The 20,513-nt window shown below is 41.2% G+C and overlaps 1 protein-coding gene across 1 annotated transcript in view; it reads right to left on the reverse strand.

The window, feature by feature from the left end:
* The window catches only part of LOC138674484 (dynein axonemal heavy chain 3-like), a 3,367,401-nt gene that overhangs the window by 369,335 nt on the left and 2,977,553 nt on the right, over window positions 1-20,513 (reverse strand). Inside the window, 2 exon segments of the mRNA XM_069762320.1 lie at window positions 3,514-3,644; window positions 11,416-11,619. Of these exon segments, the coding sequence (XP_069618421.1) occupies window positions 3,514-3,644; window positions 11,416-11,619 (335 nt within the window).

Consider the following 20,513-nt stretch of genomic DNA (forward strand, 5'->3'; position numbering starts at 1 on the left):
GCTAAAGTACAACTCCTCTTGTCCCTGCAGGCCGGGTGAAATTACAGTTAACCCTTTCACCCAGCCTGCAGGAACGCGATTCCACCATGACGCATATGCTGCGTCATGGGTCGGATTGGCACCGACTTTCATGACGCAGCGTATGCGTCAAAGGTCGGGAAGGGGTTAAAAAGCAGCTTAAACTTGTCATTAAAAAAAGCTTCAAAAAATGGAATTTGTGAACAATGCCCTAAGCTGGTTTCCTTTTTTGTTTCCATATGTAAAAACTGTGAGTGTTTTATTTTCAGTGCGCTGGATCCATTTATGTTATTTGTATCAGTTTTAACAATCCTTCGTGTCCTATTTTTTCTAAAATAAAAAATCTTAGATTTGCCTACCCAATAACCAGTAAAATACAGACAGCCCCAAAGGCGCACATTAAAAATGGTGGATTTCACATATACCAAAAAAACTGATGTATGAAACTGGCTTATAGGTGAGACTCATCACTGTAATTATTATAAGTATTCATTAGTATCATAACCGCTGTATTTGAAGAAAGAGACATCTTTGTCTCTTAGTATTACACATTTATTAAAGTTCAACGTTTATAAGGATTTCACTTTAATCTATTTTTCCTCTTTATCTTAACTACTCTAAAATTAAAAATATATTCATATGAAACTTTTTTTTTACGTTAAACAGTATTCATCAAACTATAATTTATGCGAACTACTATCAGACATTTTCTTCTGCATGTCTTGCCACTTTTCTTAAAATATAAGAAATTTCTGTTAAATGTAGAAATATTTATACGTACTGTAACCTTTGGAACTATACCATATGCTCTTTGCCATATGTCAGCTAATGTTTCAGTTCTTGCTTTGGTTCTAACCTCACATTGTAATGTACCATCAATGTTTTAATATATCCATAGACCATAAAATGTTTTGAAGCAAGTAATTAAAATGGGTTTCTCAACTTTCTTAGTTTGATTTGTGTAGTCTTGACCATTATTTACCACATTGGATTACCATGTCTTTCATGAAGATCAGTGAATATGTGCTCGTTTTTTGTTTGTCCTGTTGCAGGGCATGGTGTACCAAATCATTGTTCTCAGATTAGGTTGACATTGAAGCCTCTGTTAGGCTTCACTTGAAGTCAAAGTGCAGCATACCACACTATTTTTTACACTAAAATAATTGACAAAATCACAGAGGCCAATAGTAAATATTGTCTATCAAGTGCCTGTTTGTGACTGCTATTTTACACATTTGTTCCTTTTTTTGTTCCTATAACAGAAAAACTGAGCTCCGTACTCTAGTGAAAACCTAACTGTTAGAGGCCATCTGCTCAAATAGACTACCAATGGACAGGCTTCACATAAGCTACTCCATCTGGTAAATAGACTACCTTGGACAGATTTGGCACAAGTCATTCCGTCTGGCAGATTCCATTGGAACCTTGACAACCTTTAACTCCTGTACAGAGATCTGGTCTCACAACGAGGTCCAGTGTCTTGCTTCCATGGAAGGGGTGCTGTCCGGAAGAGCGAATCACAGGCAGGAAGAATCATCAAGAAAGGTAAAAGCCAAGAGGTCATGTCTGGGACAATATCATATCGCTAGTGGGTAGTCAAAAGTCAAGCCGAGGTCAAAGAACAGTAATAATCAAAATAACTAAAGAAGATAAGCACAGCAGTATACACCAGGGCAGGCAATGCTATTGACGGGCAGTGGAAGTAGAGCTTCAGGGGTTTAAATAGCTGACTGCACCTCCCAGGGCTTTCAGGAAGCAGTGATCAAAACCTTGACCAAAATTAATCACATAGCTCCCTTATAAAGCAGCACCAAAAATCCTACGTAAAAAATAGGACTGGCACTGCTATGTGTCACAAGCAATGAAGACCCAAATGCCAATGCAGAAACAACAGAGGAGGCACTAATTGTCACAGACATTACACTAACCTTAGGATGCCATTTACCACGGTATCTGTGATGCAGAAAAACTTGTCAGATCTGACAGAAATTCCAACAAAGGCACCTAAATAAATATTTCCTGGGCTTGATGTCAGTGGCCATAAAACAGCTGACATCAACCCCAACCGTATTAACCCACACATTTTGATAGCTTGTTACAGCATTTTTTGTGGTATTTCAAATACCAAAAAAACAATAATTTTGGTGTTCTTTAATTTTTTCTGTTTACCATGTTTACCTATCAAGTTAATTATTTTTATTTTTTGATAGATCGTACTTTTCTGAACCCGGCGAAGTACCATGAACATAGAATAGCCATTCATTTGGATAGAGTGCTAATTCCTGCATTACCACTTTTCAAAAAAAAAATCACTTTAGTCAATGTCCGAGGTCTGTAATTCAATTACTAGCACTCTAGATTCCAATATTCCATTTAACTAGTATTAAATGTCATGTGATTGACCAAGAGTTATAATATTTCAGCAATATGCGTCTTTGAGGTGGTACACTCTGGTGCAAAATAGCTGCCTGTGTGTAATCAACACTAGTAATGCAAGAACAATGCTATGGGGTTAGGGACCAGCAGAAAACTTGAAGATCTAAAGTATTAGTTGACCTATTCTTACTAATTGATAAACATCTGCTGAATGAGGTCATTGCTGGCTGATCCAGCATAGTACCTCCATTAAGTGTAAGTGATAATAAACGGAATCTGCCACCAGGTGTTTGTTACCTCGCTTGAGAGCAGCATAATGTAGGAAAAGAAACCCTGATTCCAGCAATGTATCACTTACCGTAGCTTACTTGGTGCAGCAGCTGTGATACAATCAGAGTTTTTAGATGTAGTATGCAGCAGAGCTCAGAAAGCTAATCCCACCCACAACACAGCTCTCTGTGTACTGTACATTGTACATTGACAGTAAGCTGCTAACCAATGCTGGTGGCGTGGTTGGACCAGGAGTCATGCAAACTATAGGCTGGGCAGTGATAATCTCCTTCTGATAAAACACTCATGGCATTGAAACAACAGCACACAGCTTAATAAGTGATGCATCACTGCAACCAGTGTCTCAACCCCTACCTCATGCTGCCCTGAGACTAAATAGCAAAAATCTGCTGACAGATTCCCTTTAGATAACTTTCTGATTTTATATTTCTAAAAAAAAAGTCAGCCAGCAGCATATGTCAAAATGTTTTTGTAAAGGAAACGACTGAAGCATAGAATGTTGAATGAAATAAATTGTAATACACTAAGCACAGTGCTGTACATAGTCAAGAAAGGGAGCCTTAAAATATGATGCTGGATTTTGCCACTGAAAACAAAAGGACCTGATGTATATTTCCTCTACAAGCGCTTTTCAGGACTTTTGGTCAGGTCATCAGCACCTAGCTTTCTAACAATGCAGTCAATGACGAGGAGTAGCCTACTTTATGCCACCTAATAGCAATAGGGATGAGACCAGCCAGAGTTCTCCATGGGCCTTCATTGGATACCTTCATGCTATCTATTCCTAAGACTAAACACAATTTCCTGTGTTTTGCTTGAAGAAAATACCTGGTTCTTGCTCCTTCACGATAGAGAAGATTTTTCCTCTCTTCCAGGTCTGGTTTTTCTTCTGCAGCCAGAATGGTTAAAAGCTGATCCTCTAAACCCACTGGAGTAATCATGAAATTGATCAGCGTCACCTATAAATGTGAAAGAGACATTGGATAAGTCATTTTAGAATAACATTTGTTTATTAGCTACTCAGTATTAGATATATATAGTATAACAAGTCACTGTAAACGGACAGACTATATTGTATTCAGCATATTGAAGAATTTGCTTCATGACATCTGCAAATTGTCTCTTCAGAGAGGGAGAGAACCAGAACTCTAGTGCCACCTATAGGAAGTAGCAATCCTAACAGTCAATATTCACCCTTTAACGAGCCTGGTCTCATAACCTAGGATAAAAGCCAAAACCAGAATCTCAATTTGGAGACACTGTGTTCAGGAAACTGCCCCTCGTCAATGCAAAGAGTGGAATCTGGTTTAGCTATGTGAGAGGCGTCTGACAAAGATCCAAGGGGTAGTGTTCCTTTTTCTGTCTATATGTGGAATAAGCTGTGTGTTCTGAAATGGCGCTTCTTGGCCGGCCACCATCTTTTATACTGGCAGTGATAGTGACCCATGTTTGGCTTTGTTACGTGATGTGATAGCATCAAGGCATTATGGGGAAGCCCATCTGGCTGTGCCTGTCATCTTTAGCTCACTTTTAGGCTCTTGTATATGAAAGGGGACCATGCAATTTTTTTTTTGGCCAATCTGCTCAAATCAAATCACAAACTGTTTGAATTCACAGAGACCTGCTAACTTCAGGAAATTCGCCTCAAATTCAATTAGCTGGAGCAGGGCCGGCGTTAGCAGCAGGCAGACCAGGCAGCTGCCTAGGGGCCCCGTTCCCCCAGGGGCCCTCAGCCAGTGGCATGCCGCTAATAGCGGCAAATCAAGCTGACGCTATGGGGCCTGTGAGTCAGGGGGCCTGCCTGCTGCCAGCGCCAACTCCCCCTGCCACTGCATTCAACTATGTACCGGCTTCTATGACTATGGTACAGTTCAAAGCAATGATGGAGGAGAGAGCATCAGATGATGTTTCCTCTCCCATTATTCCCCTCTGCCTCTGACACTGCAGGTGTGCGATGACATCACTTCATCGCGCACCCACTGTGTGCCGCAGCTGAGAGCGGAGCCAAGCCTTTAACAGCGCGGGGCAAAAGGAGAGGTGAGGATTGTGTGTTTTTTAAAATATATCAGTGAGTGAGTACCTGAGTGTGGGGCCATTCTCGAGGGGGGGCTGTATTCTATGGGGGGCTACATTATATTCTCTGAGGGGCTGTATTATATTCTATGAGGGAGGATTGAATCATAATCTTTGATGGGGCTGTATTATATTCTATGGGGGTTACAGTATATTCTATGGGGGCTGTATTAAATTTTATGGGGGGCTGTATTATATTCTATGATGGAGGATTGAATCATAATCTTTGATGGGGTGTATTATATTCTATTGGGGTTACATTATATTCTATGGGGGGCTGTATTATATTCTATGGGGGTTACAGTATATTTTATGGGGGGCTGTATTATGTTCTATGGGGGTTACAGTATATTCTATGGGGAGCTGTATTATATTCTATGAGGGAGGATTGCGCCATGCTCTTTGATGGGGCTACATTATATTCTATGGGGAGGTGGGCTGTATTATATTCTATGGGGGCCACATTATATTCTATGGAGGGCTGTGTTATATTCTATGAGGGAGGATTGCATCATACTCTTTGATTGGGCTACACTGTATTCTATGGGGAGGTGGGCTATATAATTTTCTATGGGGGACCACATTATATTCTTTTGGGGGCTGTATTATATTCTATGAGGGAGGAATGGGTCATACTCTTTGATAGGACTTCATTATATTCTATGGGGAGGAGGGCTGTATTATATTCTAAGAGGGAGGATTGCATCATACTCTATGGGGGCTACGTCATACTATATGAGGGGACTACATTGTATTCTATGGGGGTTGCATTATATTCTATGGGGTGCTACATTATATTCTATGGGGGCTGCATTATACTATATGAGGAGGGCTACATTGTATTCTATGGAGGGGCTACATTATACTATTTAAGGGGGCTGCATTATATTCTATGAGGGTTACATTATATTGTATGGTAGGGCTGCATTATTTTCTTGAGGTGGTGCATTATATTCTGTGGGGTGGCTGCATTATACTCTTTGGGGTGGCTGTATTTTGCCCTATAAGGTGGCTGCATTATACTCTGTGGGGTGGCTGCATTGTGCTCTATGGGGTGGCTGCATTATACTGTATTGAGGACTATGGAGAATACATTATACTATATGAAGAACTATGGGGTGCATTATACTATGGGAAGTGAATTGTACTACATGGATGACTATGGCAGTGCATTATACTATATGGAGCACTATGAGGAGTCTATTAGACTATATGGAGGACTGAGCAGTGTATTTTATTATATGGAGGACCATGAGGCGAGTATTATACTATATGAAGTGCTGAGGAGTGTAATATACTATATGGAGGACTAAGGAGTGTATTATACTTTATGGAGGACTGAGGAGTGTATTATGCTATATGGAGGACTGAGCAGTGTATTTTAATATATGGAGGACCATGAGGCGTGTATTTTACTATATGAAGGGCTGATGAGTGTATTATACTATATGGAGGACTAAGGAGTGAATTATACTATATGGAGCACTATGGGGAGTGTATAATACTATATGATGAACTATGAGGAGTGTATCATACTATAGGAAGGACTGAGCAGTGTATTATAATATATGGAGTACTATACAGAGTGTATTATACTATATGGAGGACTATGGGGCACATTATACTATATGGAAGACTATAGTGTGTGCATTTTACAATATGGAGGACTGTGGTGCACAATATAATATATAGAGGAGTATGGGGTGCTTTATACTAAACAAACAAAATGCTGCCTATTCATCGAGTGATTGGATTGTTTATGCCGGAACAGAAATCCTTGTTCTCAGCAGCACATCGCCGGTGTAAACTATAGATGTGCTGCGGATAAAATGATACTGTATGGGGACAGATTGATCTAATAGTGATTGTTCTGTTCCCTTCATTCTTTCTCCGCCGGTGTAAAGAGGCCAGTAACCAAGAGTCAAATGACTTCAGTATTGTCGATCACACTCATTCAGCAGCCTGAACTCAGCACATATAAATACAACAGAAATGCTTCTGTGTGATGGTGCCATACGTTAGCATTTGAGGTCTCATTTTAATCTTTTGCCTAGGGCCCTACTTTGCCTCAAACCGGCCCTGAGCTGGAGATCGATCCAATCATGTCTAATATTCATGCATATCATTGTGGATTTCATTTATTTGTTCTTGTTTCATGTTCTGTCTGCTCTTATTTATGAGATTTACACTGACCTTTAGATTCCACTGAATATGTCTGTATATTTGACTTAATTTATGACAGAATGTGGATAAATATTTGAGCTTGTTACTTTTTATGAACACTTAATGTACAATTCCTCATTGTGATTATACAGTGAGGAAAATAAGCATTCAATACGTGATAATTTTGCAAGTGTTCCCACCTACAAAGAATGGAGAGGTCTGTAATTTTTATGATAGGTGCATTTCAACTGTGAGAGACAAAATCTTCAACAAAATCCAGAAAAATCGCATTGTATGATTTTTACATAATTAATTTGCATCTTATTGCATGAAATAAGTATTTACTACAATAGAAAAACATAACTTAATATTTGGTACAGAAACGTTTTCTTGCAATTACAGAATTCAGACGTTTCCTGTATTTCTTGACCAAGTTTGCACACACTGCAGCAGGGATTTTGGCCCACACCTCTATACATATCTTATCTGGATCTTTCGGGTTTCAGGGCTGCTGCTGGGCAACATTGAGTTTCAGCTTCCTCCAAAGATTTTCTATTGTGTTCAGGTCTGAAGACTGGCTAGGCCACTCTAGGACCTTGAAATGCTTCTTACAGAGCAACACCTTAGTTGTCCTTGCTGGGTGTTTTTGCTCATTGTCATGCTGGAAGACCAAGCCATGACCCATCTTCAATTCTCTTACTGAGAGAAGGAGGTTGTTGGCCAAAATCTCACAACACATGACCCCCTCCATCCTCTCTACAATACGGTGCAGTTGTCATGTTTCCTTTGCAGAAAAGCATCCCCAAAGTATGATGTTTCCCCCACCATGCTTCACAGTTGGGATGGTGTTCTTGGAATTGTACTCATCCTTATTCCTCCAAACACGGCGAGTGTAGTTGATCCCAAAAAATTCTGTTTTGGTTTCATCTGACCACTTGACCTTCTCTCATGCCTCCTCTGGATCATCCAGATGGTCATTGGTGAACTTCAAACTGACCTGTACATATACTGGTGTAAGCAGGAGGACATTGTGTGCTCTGCAGGATTTTAATCCCTGATGGTGTAGTGTGATACTAACTGTAATGTTTGATACTGTGGTCCCAGCTCTGTTCAGGTCATTGATCAGGTCCTGCTGTATTGTTCTGTTCTGATTCCTGACCTTTCTCAGAATCATCTTTACCCCATGAGGAGGAGCATGGAGCCCCAGACTGAGGAAGATTGACAGTCATCTTGGGTTTCTTCCATTTATTAATAATTGGCCAACAGTTGTTGCCTTCTCACTAAGCTGCTTGTCTATTGTCCTGTAGCCCATCCCAGCCTTGTCCAAGCCTACAATGTGATTTTCTGGTTCATATTTTTAGATTCTCTCTCTCACAGTTAAAGTGTATATACAATAAAAATTAATGACTTCTCCATTCTTTGTAGGTGGGAAAACTGGCAAAATCAGCAGTGAAGCAAATATTTATTTTCCCCACTGTATATGTTAAAGAAAATCTGTCACTAGATTCATGCTGCCTGAATCACAGGCAATATGACTCAGGGCCTGCCTGCGTGATTGCAGCCAGGAATCTCTTTCTCTGAAACACCTCAGCATTTCAGAGAAAACATAGTTTGAAAAGCTAGCTGGGAGTATAGGGAGAGACCTGACTAGTCCGATGTGGCTCTCGCCTGGCTTCTCTCTGCATGAAAACAGAGTGATTTAAAGGGATTCTGTCAGCAGTAAGGATGTTCTGGTTCTGGTAACTGCCCAAACTTTAGTACATAGTTTTATTTGGGTAACAGAACTGTATCCAAAACTCAATCCGAACTCCATTGGATCTGGACAAAAATTATCTCTCTCTGCAACGGACTTCCCCTGGAACTCTGAACTTTGCAACTGACTTCGGAAGAAGTCCATGTTCGGTTTTCTGCACTGCACTCTAATTCTCAGAAACAAACCCTGAACATTTAAGTTTGGGTTCTCCCATCTCTAGTCAGCAGTTTTTTTTCTAAATAATAGTACAGCAGCCTAATATAGGGCTATAAAGCCTGACTCCAGGAATGTGTCACTCACTGGGCTGCCTGGTGTAGTTATCATAGAATCCTTATTTGTCTGAGGTACAGTACAGACCAAACGTTTGGACACACCTTCTCATTTAAAGATTTTTCTGCATTTTCATGACTATGAAAATTGTACATTCATACTGAAGGCATCAAAACTATGAATTAATACATGTGGCATTATATACTTAACAAAAAAGTGTGAAAAAAATGAAATTATGTCTTATATTCTAGGTTCTTCAAAGTAGCCACCTTCTACTTTGATGACTGCTTTGCACACTCTTGGCATTCTCTTGATGAGCTTCAAGAGGTAGTCACCGGGAATGGTTTTCCCTTCACAGGTGTGCCCTGTCAGGTTTAATAAGTGGGATTTCTTGCCTTATAAATGGTGTTGGGACCATCAGTTGTGTTTTGCAGAAGTCTGGTGGATACACAGCTGATAGTCCTACTGAATAGACTGTTAGAATTTGTATTATGGCAAGAAAAAAGCAGCTTAGTAAAAAAAAACGGGTGGCCATCATTACTTTAAGAAATGAAGGTCAGTCAGTCTGAAAAATTGGGAAAACTTTGAAAGTGTCCCCAAGTGCAGTGGCAAAAACAATCAAGTGCTCCAAAGAAACTGGCTTACATGAGGACCACCCCAAGAAAGGAAGAACAAGAGTCACCTCTGCTTCTGAGGATAAGGTTATCCAAGTCACCAGCCTAAGAAATTGCAGGTTAACAGCAGGTCAGATTAGAGACCAGGTCAATGCCACACAGAGTTCTAGCAGCAGACACATCTCTACAACAACTGTTAAGAGAAGACTTTGTGCAGCAGGCCTTCATGGTAAAATAGCTGCTAGGAAACCACTGCTAAAGACAGGCAACAAGCAGAAGAGACTTGTTCGGGCTAAAGAACACAAGGAATGGACATTAGACCAGTGGAAATCTGTGCTTTGGTCTGATGAGTCCAAATTTGAGATCTTTGGTTCCAACCACCGTGTCTTTCTGCGACGCAGAAAAGGTGAACTGATGGACTCTACATGCCTGGTTCCAACTGTGAAGCATGGAGGAGGAGGTGTGATGGTGTGGGGGTGCTTTGCTGGTGACACTATTCGGGATTTATTCAAAATTGAAGGCATACTGAACCAGCATGGCTACCACAGCATCTTGCAGCGGCATGCTATTCCATCCGGTTTGCGTTTAGTTGGACCATCATTTATTTTTCAACAGGACAATGACCCCAAACACACTTCCAGGCTGTGTAAGGGCAATTTGATCAAGAAGGAGAGTGATGGGGTGCTACGCCAGATGACCTGGCCTCCACAGTCACCAGACCTGAACCCAATCGAGATGGTTTGGGGTGAGCTGGACCGCAGAGTGAAGGCAAAAGGGCCAACAAGTGCTAAGCATCTCTGGGAACTCCTTCAAGCTTGTTGGAAGACCATTCCCGGTAACTCCCTCTTGAAGCTCATCAAGAGAATGCCAAGAGTGTGCAAAGCAGTCATCAAAGCAAAAGGTGGCTACTTTGAAGAACCTAGAATATAAGACATAATTTCATTTTTTTCACACTTTTTTGTTAAGTATATAATTCCACGTGTCCAAGTTTTTGGTCTGTACTCTACTTGCAGCAGAGCTAAGACTTTTGGGCTATGTATATCCCTGTCCACACTCCTGACTGACAGCTTTTTGGGACCACTGTGAATTGTCAGGAAGCTGACAATCAGTGGTGGGGGCGGGGTTAGACAGCTTTGCCTAACTACCTGGCATGCAAGACGTAGTCCTGTAATGATAATATCCTGCTTATAAAATACTGATTGTATTGAGGCTACAACACACAGCCTAATAAGTGACACATCCTTGTAATCATGGTTTCAGCTCCTATATTATGCTGCTCTCAGATTACATAGTACAAACTTGCTGACGGGTTCCCTTTAAATATCTTTGATTACCGAATCCCCTCTAGAAATGGTAAGGGCATAAAATACATATATTAGTCTACAGTTTTTCACTGTAAACACAGTGTAAATACATTCCACAAGGATTACCTTGCAGTCAATTAAGTAAAATATTATAGTGTATATTCATAATATTTTACGGTGTTCAACAATACAGCACAGCTTTTTAATGTGTATTCACGCAAGACAAATATCTAGTCCTTGGTAAATGATCATGTTTTCACTGAATTATCTGCTAAAAGAAGCAGCTAGCTGTGAAAAGCAATAGCAGCTCGAAAATCTAATTAGAATAGAAAAAGAATATCCTCTCACATCCTGTCTGCGCTATGGCACAGCTGTATTATTTTGACATCCACATAAATAGGAGAATAATACTATTAGAATTGGGAAAACAATTCCACTGTCCAATTATAACTTCACAGTGCTTCATTCATTATCCCCAATGTATTTGCATTTCTACCAATTTTACTAATTCCTATAATTTCCTTGTTCAGTGGCTAGCAGGAGGAAAACATACTTTGACAGACACTTCAGGAAGGTAATGAGGATTTCGGAGGCGGGTGGTCATATAGAGTTTAAAATCCCTGCTGTAATGAATAACAGACTCCCCAAGCCGGATGTGTTCCACTCCATTCTGTTTAAATGTCTGTCTCAGCAGTACGGGCTCCAAGATTGGATCCAGCTCTTCTGTGATATTTTCTATTAAGACAGGTGTCCCAAACTAAAAAAAATAAAATAAGACATTTTAAGAGAAGGGAGAAAAAAATTCAATCAACCCAGGCATATAAACAAAGAATGGCTGAATTAATTCAGGGAAATGCTGTCAGCCATAATGTGATGTAGTTTATGTGTTACAGCCTGGATGCCATGGGAATCTGAGTGACAGATTTGTTAAGCGAATACGAAATTGGAGAGCTTTACGTTATTTATTTCCTTAGCTCCAATCCCGTAACATTTCCATTTTCTACGCCGGTAGCATCATTGTACAAAAAAAAAAGCAAAAAAAAAAGCAAAAGCTCTATATTAAAGTAGGTGATATAACTATGAATGGAATATGCGCCGAGAGCTGCAAGCTGTCAAAGTGCTTAATATGAGAGATTTGTCCGCTGTTGGCTTTATCGATTCCCCTTGAACAGAATGTCGCTGGTGGCCTTTGCTTTATTCCCGTAGAGGTCACGCGGTTTGGAAGTACCAGAATAAACTCTTGCAGCGGCAGTAATGTTAATGAGTGTAAGGTCACAGCAATCAGATACCGCACAGCAATAAAGCAATGACAAGACTGAAAAAAGGGAACAAAAAACCTCCACGTGTAACGAAAGCCATGGATTTATATTTACTAATAGGAGACGCAAAGACTAATCTGTTCTCGTAATATTGATGGCCCTCACCGATAGATGCAAGGCAAGCGATGTCACCGTTTAATGAATGTTTTCTCTTTAGTTAACTGAATACATTGCACACCTCTCCAAAAAGCAAAATGTAATAAGGTCTCATCCAGGCGTCAGCGATCCGGTTTTTATAAGCGTTTTTACTCAAAGTTTGGTCAGTTTTTACTATCAGAGTTTGGTCAGAGCTTCATCTAGTTCTGGTAGAAAAAAAAACCGATGTAGATTTATCAAGCTTTTCTTACTAAACAGTAGGTGAAAAACGGACAGCACATGGGTGGCATTGGAGAGCTGTCCGATTTTTTTCATATGTCCATAGACTTGCATTGGTGAGATTGATCCAAGACTTGGATCACAATCAGAAATGTCTCTGTGATACTGTTTGGACTACTCAGTCTGCAAAGGTACACAGATATGTGAACAAGCCCATGTCAGATTCTGGCTGAGAGGATGTATATCACGTACTTGCAGTCGCCTGACCACAATTCCCGGCACTGACACCGGAGAATCCTCATAATACACAGTACAGGTGCTCGAAGGATCCACAAGTCAGAAGTCATATAGAGCGACTCCAGACTTGTCATCTTAGACTGGGCAACCACTTTAATCAGACATTAAATCCCTACTGTTACATACAGTGGGGAAAAAAGTATTTAGTCAGTTAATTACTCCTTCTAATTAACGTAGTGTTTCACTACACCACTGGCACACTGGGTGTTCTCGGGGTATACATCTATATGGATTATTAATTATTTTATCATTTGTACTCTATACATGTAAACTTTTTTTACCCTGTTAACATTAGTGTGTTCTACTAACTAGCCACCAATTGTGCAAGTTCTCCCACTTAAAAAGATGAGAGAGGCCTGTAATTGACATCATAGGTAGACCACAACTATGAGAGTCAAAATGAGAAAACAAATCCAGAAAATCACCTTGTCTGATTTTTCAAGACTTATTTTGCAAATTATGATGGAAAATAAGTACCGTATATACACATGCATAAGCCAAGATTTTCAGCACATTTTTTGTGTGCTGAAAACGCCCCCCTCGGTTTATACATGAGTCATTGTCCACAAAGCCGGCGAGGGAGGGGGAATGGTGGAGCAGAGGCAGAAGCCGGCGGCTGTGGCACAGTGACAGCTGCAGCTGCACCCGCCGGCTAGCAGAAGACATCATACACACCCTCCTTGCGCCATCTCTGCATCTCCATCGCTGCATCTCTGTCCCAGTGACGGCAGCTCTTCCTGTGCTCAGCGGTCACATGGTACCGCTCTTTAAGGAAATTAAAATGCATGTGTCTCCACTCCCAAAAGGCGTGGAGCACAAATTCATTACCTTAATGAGCGGTACCACGTGACCACTGAGCACAGGAAGAGCTGCAGTGCCAGGACAATGCAGATGCAGTGACGGTGTGAGGAGAGTGAATAGGATGGGGGTATGTGAGCCATGCGGGACTGGGGGAGCCAAGCCATGCGGGACTGGGGGAGCCGAGCCATGATCTAACGGGGGAGCTGAGCCATGCAGATCAGGAGATCCAAGCCATGCGAGACCAGGGGTGCTGAGCTATGCAGGATGGGGGGAGCCATGTATACAACAGGGGGAGCCACACATAGTAGTACAGGACGGGGGGAGTCACACATAGCAGGACAGGATGAGGAAGCCATGAATAGCAGGACAGGGATGAGAGGGCAATGCATACCTAGCTTATACTTATGTATAAGTTAAAAAGCTTACCCAGTGTTCCATGGCAAAATTAGGTGCCTCTGCTTATACTTGGGTCGGCTTATACTCGAGTGTATACGTATATGTAATATTTTGTCATTAACAAACGTTCATCTCAATATTTTGTTATATATTCTTTGTTGGCAATAACAGTGGTCAAACATTTTCTGTAAGTCTTCACAAGGTTGGCACACACTGTTGGTGGTATGTTGGCCCATTCCTCCATGCAGATCTCCTCTAGAGCAGTGATGCTTTGGCCTGTGGCTGGGCAACATGGACGTTCAACTCATGGGGTTGAGATCTGGAGACTGGCTAAGCCACTTCACGACCTTCATATGCTTCTTACGAAGTTACTACTTTGTTGCCCTGGCAGTGTGCTTGGGATCACTATCATGATGAAAGACCCATCCATGTTTCATCTTCAATGCTGATGGAAGGAGTTTTGCACTCAAATTCTCACGATACATGGCCCCATTCATTCTTTCATGTACACAGATGAGTTGTCCTGGTCCCTTTGCAGAGAAACAGCCCCAAAGCATGATGTTGCCACCTCCATGCTTCACAGTAGATATGGTATTCTCTGGATGTAACTCAACATTCTGTCTCCAACAAATACGACGAGTTTTGTTTCTACCAAAGAGTTCTACTTTGGTTTCATCAGACCATATAACATTTTCCAAATACTCTTCTGGATAATCCAAATGCTCTCTAGCAAACTCCAGACAGGTCTGAACATGTACTGGCTTAAGCAGTGGGACACGTCTGGCACTGCAGTATCTGAGTCCCTGGTGGCGTATTGTGTTACTGATGGTAGCCTTTGTTACATTGGTCCCAGCTCTATGCAGGTCATTCAGTAGATCCCCCAGTGTGGTTCTCAGATTTTTGCTCACCGTTCTTGTGATCATTTTGACCCCACAGGGTGAAATCTTGCGTGGAACCCCAGATCGAGGGAGATTATCAGTGGTCTTTTATGTCTTCCATTTTCTTATTAATGCTCCCACAGTTGATTTAATCACACCAAGCTGCTTGCCTATTGCATTACTACAGGTAATGAGTGGAGGACAGATGAGCCTCTTAAAGAAGAAGTTACAGGTCTGTGAGAGCCAGAAATCTTGCATATTTTTAGGTGACCAAATACTTATTTTCTACCATAATTTGCTAAATAAATCTTGCCAAATCAGACAAGTTGATTTTCTTTATTTGTTTTCTCACTTTGACTTTCATAGTTGTGGTCTACCTATGATGTAAATTACAGGCCTCTCTCATCTTTTTAAGTGGGAGAACTTGCACAATTGGTGGCTGAATAAATACTTTTTTCCCCTACTGTATGTTGTAGAAATGAAAAAGGGTAATGCAATACCCACATTTCTGGTATAGGGTACAACCTGCTGTTCTGTCTAAGTAGTCATACAGCTGAAGTCAACTGAATGTAGTGTTTCTAATATATATATATATATATATATATATATATATATATATATATATATATATATACATATATATATATATATATATATATATATATATATATATATATATATATATATAATACAGTACAGACCAAAAGTTTGGACACACCTTCTCATTTAAAGATTTTTCTGTATTTTCATGGCTATGTAAATTGTAAATTCACACTGAAGGCATCAAAACTATGAATTGACACATGTGGAATTATATACTTAACAAAAAAGTGTGAAACAACTGAAAATATGTCTTATATTTTAGTTTCTTCAAAGTAGCCACCTTTTGCTTTGATGACTGCTCTGCACACTCTTGCCATTCTGTTGATGAGCTTCAAGGGGTAGTCACTGGAAATGGTTTTCACTTCACAGGTGTGCCCTGTCAGGTTTAATAAGTGGTATTTCTTGCCTTATAAATGAGGTTGGGACCATCAGTTGTGATGTGCAGAAGTCTGGTGGATACACAGCTGATAGTCCTACTGAATAGACTGTTAGAAAGCAAGAAAAAAGCAGCTAAGTAAAGAAAAGCGAGTGGCCATCATTACTTTAACCCCTCTGTGACCTTAGACGTACTATCCCGTCGAGGTGCCCTGGGCTTATCTGACCCTGGACGGAATAGTACGTCATAGCAGATCGGCCGCGCTCACGGGGGGAGCGCGGCCGATCGCGGCCGGGTGTCAGCTGCTTATCGCAGCTGACATTCGGCACTATGTGCCAGGAGCGGTCACGGACCGCCCCCGGCACATTAACCCCTGGCACACCGCGATCAAAGATGATCGCGACGTGCCGGCGGTGCAGGGAAGCACCGCGCAGGGAGGGGGCTCCCTGCGGGCTTCCCTGAGACCCCCGGAGCAACGCGATGTGATCGCGTTGCTGCGCGGGTCTCACCTCCCTCCCTGCTCCCTCCAGCCCCGGATCCAAGATGGCCGCGGATCCGGGTCCTGCAGGGAGGGAGGTGGCTTCACAGAGCCTGCTCAGAGCAGGCACTGTGAAGCCTGCAGCGCTGCATGTCAGATCAGTGATCTGACAGAGTGCTGTGCAAACTGTCAGATCACTGATCTGTGATGTCCCCCCCCTGGGACAAAGTAAAAAAGTAAAAAAAAAATTTTCCAAATGTGTAAAAAAAAATAAAAAAAAATATTCCAAAATAATGAAAAAAAAAAAAAATATTATTCCCATAAATACATTTCTTCATCTAAATAAAAAAAAAAAACAATAAAAGTACACATATTTAGTATCGCCGCGTCCGTAACGACCCGACCTATAAAACTGTCCCACTAGTTAACCCCTTCAGTAAACACCGTAAGAAAAAAAAAAAAAAACGAGGCAAAAAACAACGCTTTATTATCATACCGCCGAACAAAAAGTGGAATAACACGCGATCAAAAGGACAGATATAAATAACCATGGTACCGCTGAAAGCGTCATCTTGTCCCGCAAAAAACGAGCTGCCACACAGCATCATCAGCGAAAAAATAAAAAAGTTATAGTCCTGAGAATAAAGCGATGCAAAAATAATTATTTTTTCTGTAAAATAGTTTTTATCGTATAAAAGCGCCAAACCATAAAAAAATGATATAAATGAGGTGTCGCTGTAATCGTACTGACCCGAAGAATAAAACTGATTTATCAATTTTACCAAACGCGGAACGGTATAAACGCCTCCCCCAATAGAAATTCATGAATAGCTGGTTTTTGGTCATTCTTCCTCACAAAAATCGGAATAAAAAGCGATCAAAAAATGTCACGTGCCCGAAAATGTTTTCAATAAAAACGTCAACTCGTCCCGCAAAAAACAAGACCTCACATGACTCTGTGGACCAAAATATGGAAAAATTATAGCTCTCAAAATGTGGTATTGCAAAAAATATTTTTTGCAATAAAAAGGGTCTTTCAGTGTGTGACGGCTGCCAATCATAAAAATCCGCTAAAAAACCCGCTATAAAAGTAAATCAAACCCCCCTTCATCACCCCCTTAGTTAGGGAAAAATAAAAAAAAATGTATTTATTTCCATTTTCCCATTAGGGTTAGGGTTAGGGTTAGGGTTAGGGCTAGGGTTAGGGCTAGGGTTAGGGCTAGGGCTAGGGTTAGGGCTAGGGTTAGGGTTAGGGCTAGGGTTAGGGCTAGGGTTAGGGCTAGGGTTAGGGCTAGGGTTAGGGTTAGGGCTAGGGTTAGGGCTAGGGTTAGGGCAAGGGTTAGGGTTAGGGCTAGGGCTAGGGTTAGGGCTAGGGCTAGGGTTAGGGCTAGGGTTAGGGTTGGGGCTACAGTTAGGGTTGGGGCTAAAGTTAGGGTTAGGGTTTAGATTACATTTACAGTTGGGAATAGGGTTGGGATTAGGGTTAGGGGTGTGTTTAGATTAGGGTTTCAGTTATAATTGGGGGGTTTCCACTGTTTCGGCACATCAGGGGCTCTCCAAACACGACATGGCGTCCGATCTCAATTCCAGCCAATTCTGCGTTGAAAAAGTAAAACAGTGCTCCTTCCCTTCCGAGCTCTCCTGTGTGCCCAAACAGGGGTTTACCCTCACATATGGGGTATCAGCGTACTCAGGACAAATTGGACAACAACTTTTGTGGACCAATTTCTCCTGTTACCCTTGGGAAAATACAAAACTGGGGGCTAAAAAATAATTTTTGTGGGAAAACAAAAAGATTTTTTATTTTCACGGCTCTGCGTTATAAACTGTAGTGAAACACTTGGGGGTTCAAAGTTCTCACAACACATCTAGATAAGTTCATTGAGGGGTCTAGTTTCCAATATGGGGTCACTTGTGGGGGGGTTTCTACTGTTTAGGTACATTAGGGGCTCTGCAAACGCAATGTGACGCCTGCAGACCAATCCATCTAAGTCTGCATTCCAAATGATGCTCCTTCCCTTCCGAGCCCTCCCATGCGCCCAAACGGTGGTTCCCCCCCACATATCGGGTATCAGCGTACTCAGGACAAATTGGACAACAACATTTAGGGTCCAATTTCTCCTGCTAACCTTGGAAAAATACAAAACTGGGGGCTAAAATATAATTTTTGTGGAAAAAAAAATATTTTTTATTTGCACGGCTCTGCGTTATAAACTGTAGTGAAATACTTGGGGGTTCAAAGCTCTCACAACACATCAAGATGAGTTCCTTAGGGGGTCTACTTTCCAAAATGGTGTCACCTGTGAGGGGTTTCTACTGTTTAGGTACATTAGGGGCTCTGCAAACGCAATGTGACGCCTGCAGACCATTCCATCTAAGTCTGCATTCCAAATGGCGCTCCTTCCCTTCCGAGCCCTCCCATGCGCCCAAACGGTGGTTCCCCCCCACATATGGGGTATCAGCGTACTCAGGACAAATTGGACAACAACTTTTGGGGTCCAATTTCTCCTGTTACCCTAGGGAAAATACAAAACTGGGGGCTAAAATATAATTTTTGTGGGAAAAAAATTTTGTTTTATTTTTATGGCTCTGCATTATAAACTTCTGTGAAGCCCTTGGTAGGTCAAAGTGCTCACCACACATCCAGATAAGTTCCTTAGGGGGTCTACTTTCCAAAATGGTGTCACTTGTGGGGGGTTTCAATGTTTAGGCACATCAGTGGCTCTCCAAACGCAACATGGCGTCCCATCTCAATTTCTGTCAATTTTGCATTGAAAAGTCAAACGGCGCTCCTTCCCTTCCGAGCTCTCCCATGCGCCCAAACAGTGGTTTACTGCCACATATGGGGTATCAGCGTACTCAGGACAAATTGGACAACAACTTTTGAGGTCCAATTTCTTCTCTTACCCTTGGAAAAATAAAAAATTGGGGGCAAAAATATAATTTTTGTGAAAAAATATGATTTTTTATTTTTACGGTTCTGCATTATAAACTTCTGTGAAGCACTTGGTGGGTCAAAGTGCTCACCACACATCCAGATAAGTTCCTTAGGGGGTCTACTTTCCAAAATGGTGTCACTTGTGGGGGGTTTCAATGTTTAGGCACATCAGTGGCTCTCCAAACGCAACATGGCGTCCCATCTCAATTCCTGTCAATTTTGCATTGAAAAGTCAAACGGTGCTCCTTCCCTTCCGAGCTCTCCCATGCGCCCAAACAGTGGTTTACTGCCACATATGGGGTATCAGCGTACTCAGGACAAATTGGACAACAACTTTTGGGGTCCATTTTCTCTGTTACCCTTGGTAAAATAAAACAAATTGGAGCTGAAGTAAATTTTTTGTGTAAAAAAGTTAAATGTTCATTTTTATTTAAACATTCCAAAAATTCCTATTAAACACCTGAAGGGTTAATAAACTTCTTGAATGTGGTTTTGAGCACCTTGAGGGGTGCAGTTTTTAGAATGGTGTCACACTTGGGCATTTTCTATCATATAGACCCCTCAAAATGACTTCAAATGAGACGTGGTCCCTAAAAAAAAATGGTGTTGTAAAAATGAGAAATTGCTGGTCAACTTTTAACCCTTATAACTCCCTAACAAAAAAAAAAATTGGTTCCAAAATTATGCTGATGTAAAGGAGACATGTGGGAAATGTTACTTATTAAGTATTTTGTGTGACATATCTCTGTGATTTAATTGCATAAAAATTCAAAGTTTGAAAATTGCGAAATTTTCAAAATTTTCGCCAAATTTCCGTTTTTTTCACAAATAAACGCAGGTACTATCAAAGAAATTTTACCACTCTCATGAAGTACAATATGTCACGAGAAAACAATGTCAGAATCACCAGGATCCGTTGAAGCGTTTCGGAGTTATAATCTCATAAAGGGACAGTGGTCAGAATTGTAAAAATTGGCCTGGTCATTGACGTGCAAACCACCCTTGGGGGTAAAGGGGTTAAGTAATGAAGGTCAGTCAGTCCAAAAAATTGGGAAAACTTTGAAAGTGTCCCCAAGTGCAGTGGCAAAAACCATCAAGCGCTACAAAGAAACTGGCTCACACGAGGACCGCCCCAGGAAAGGAAGACCAAGAGTCACCTCTGCTTCTGAGGATAAGTTTATCCGAGTCACCAGCCTCAGAAATCACAGGTTAACAGCAGCTCAGATTAGAGACCAGGTCAATGCCACACA

This window comes from Ranitomeya imitator, chromosome 4 (assembly GCF_032444005.1).
Source record: "Ranitomeya imitator isolate aRanImi1 chromosome 4, aRanImi1.pri, whole genome shotgun sequence".
Classification (NCBI taxonomy): domain Eukaryota; kingdom Metazoa; phylum Chordata; class Amphibia; order Anura; family Dendrobatidae; genus Ranitomeya; species Ranitomeya imitator.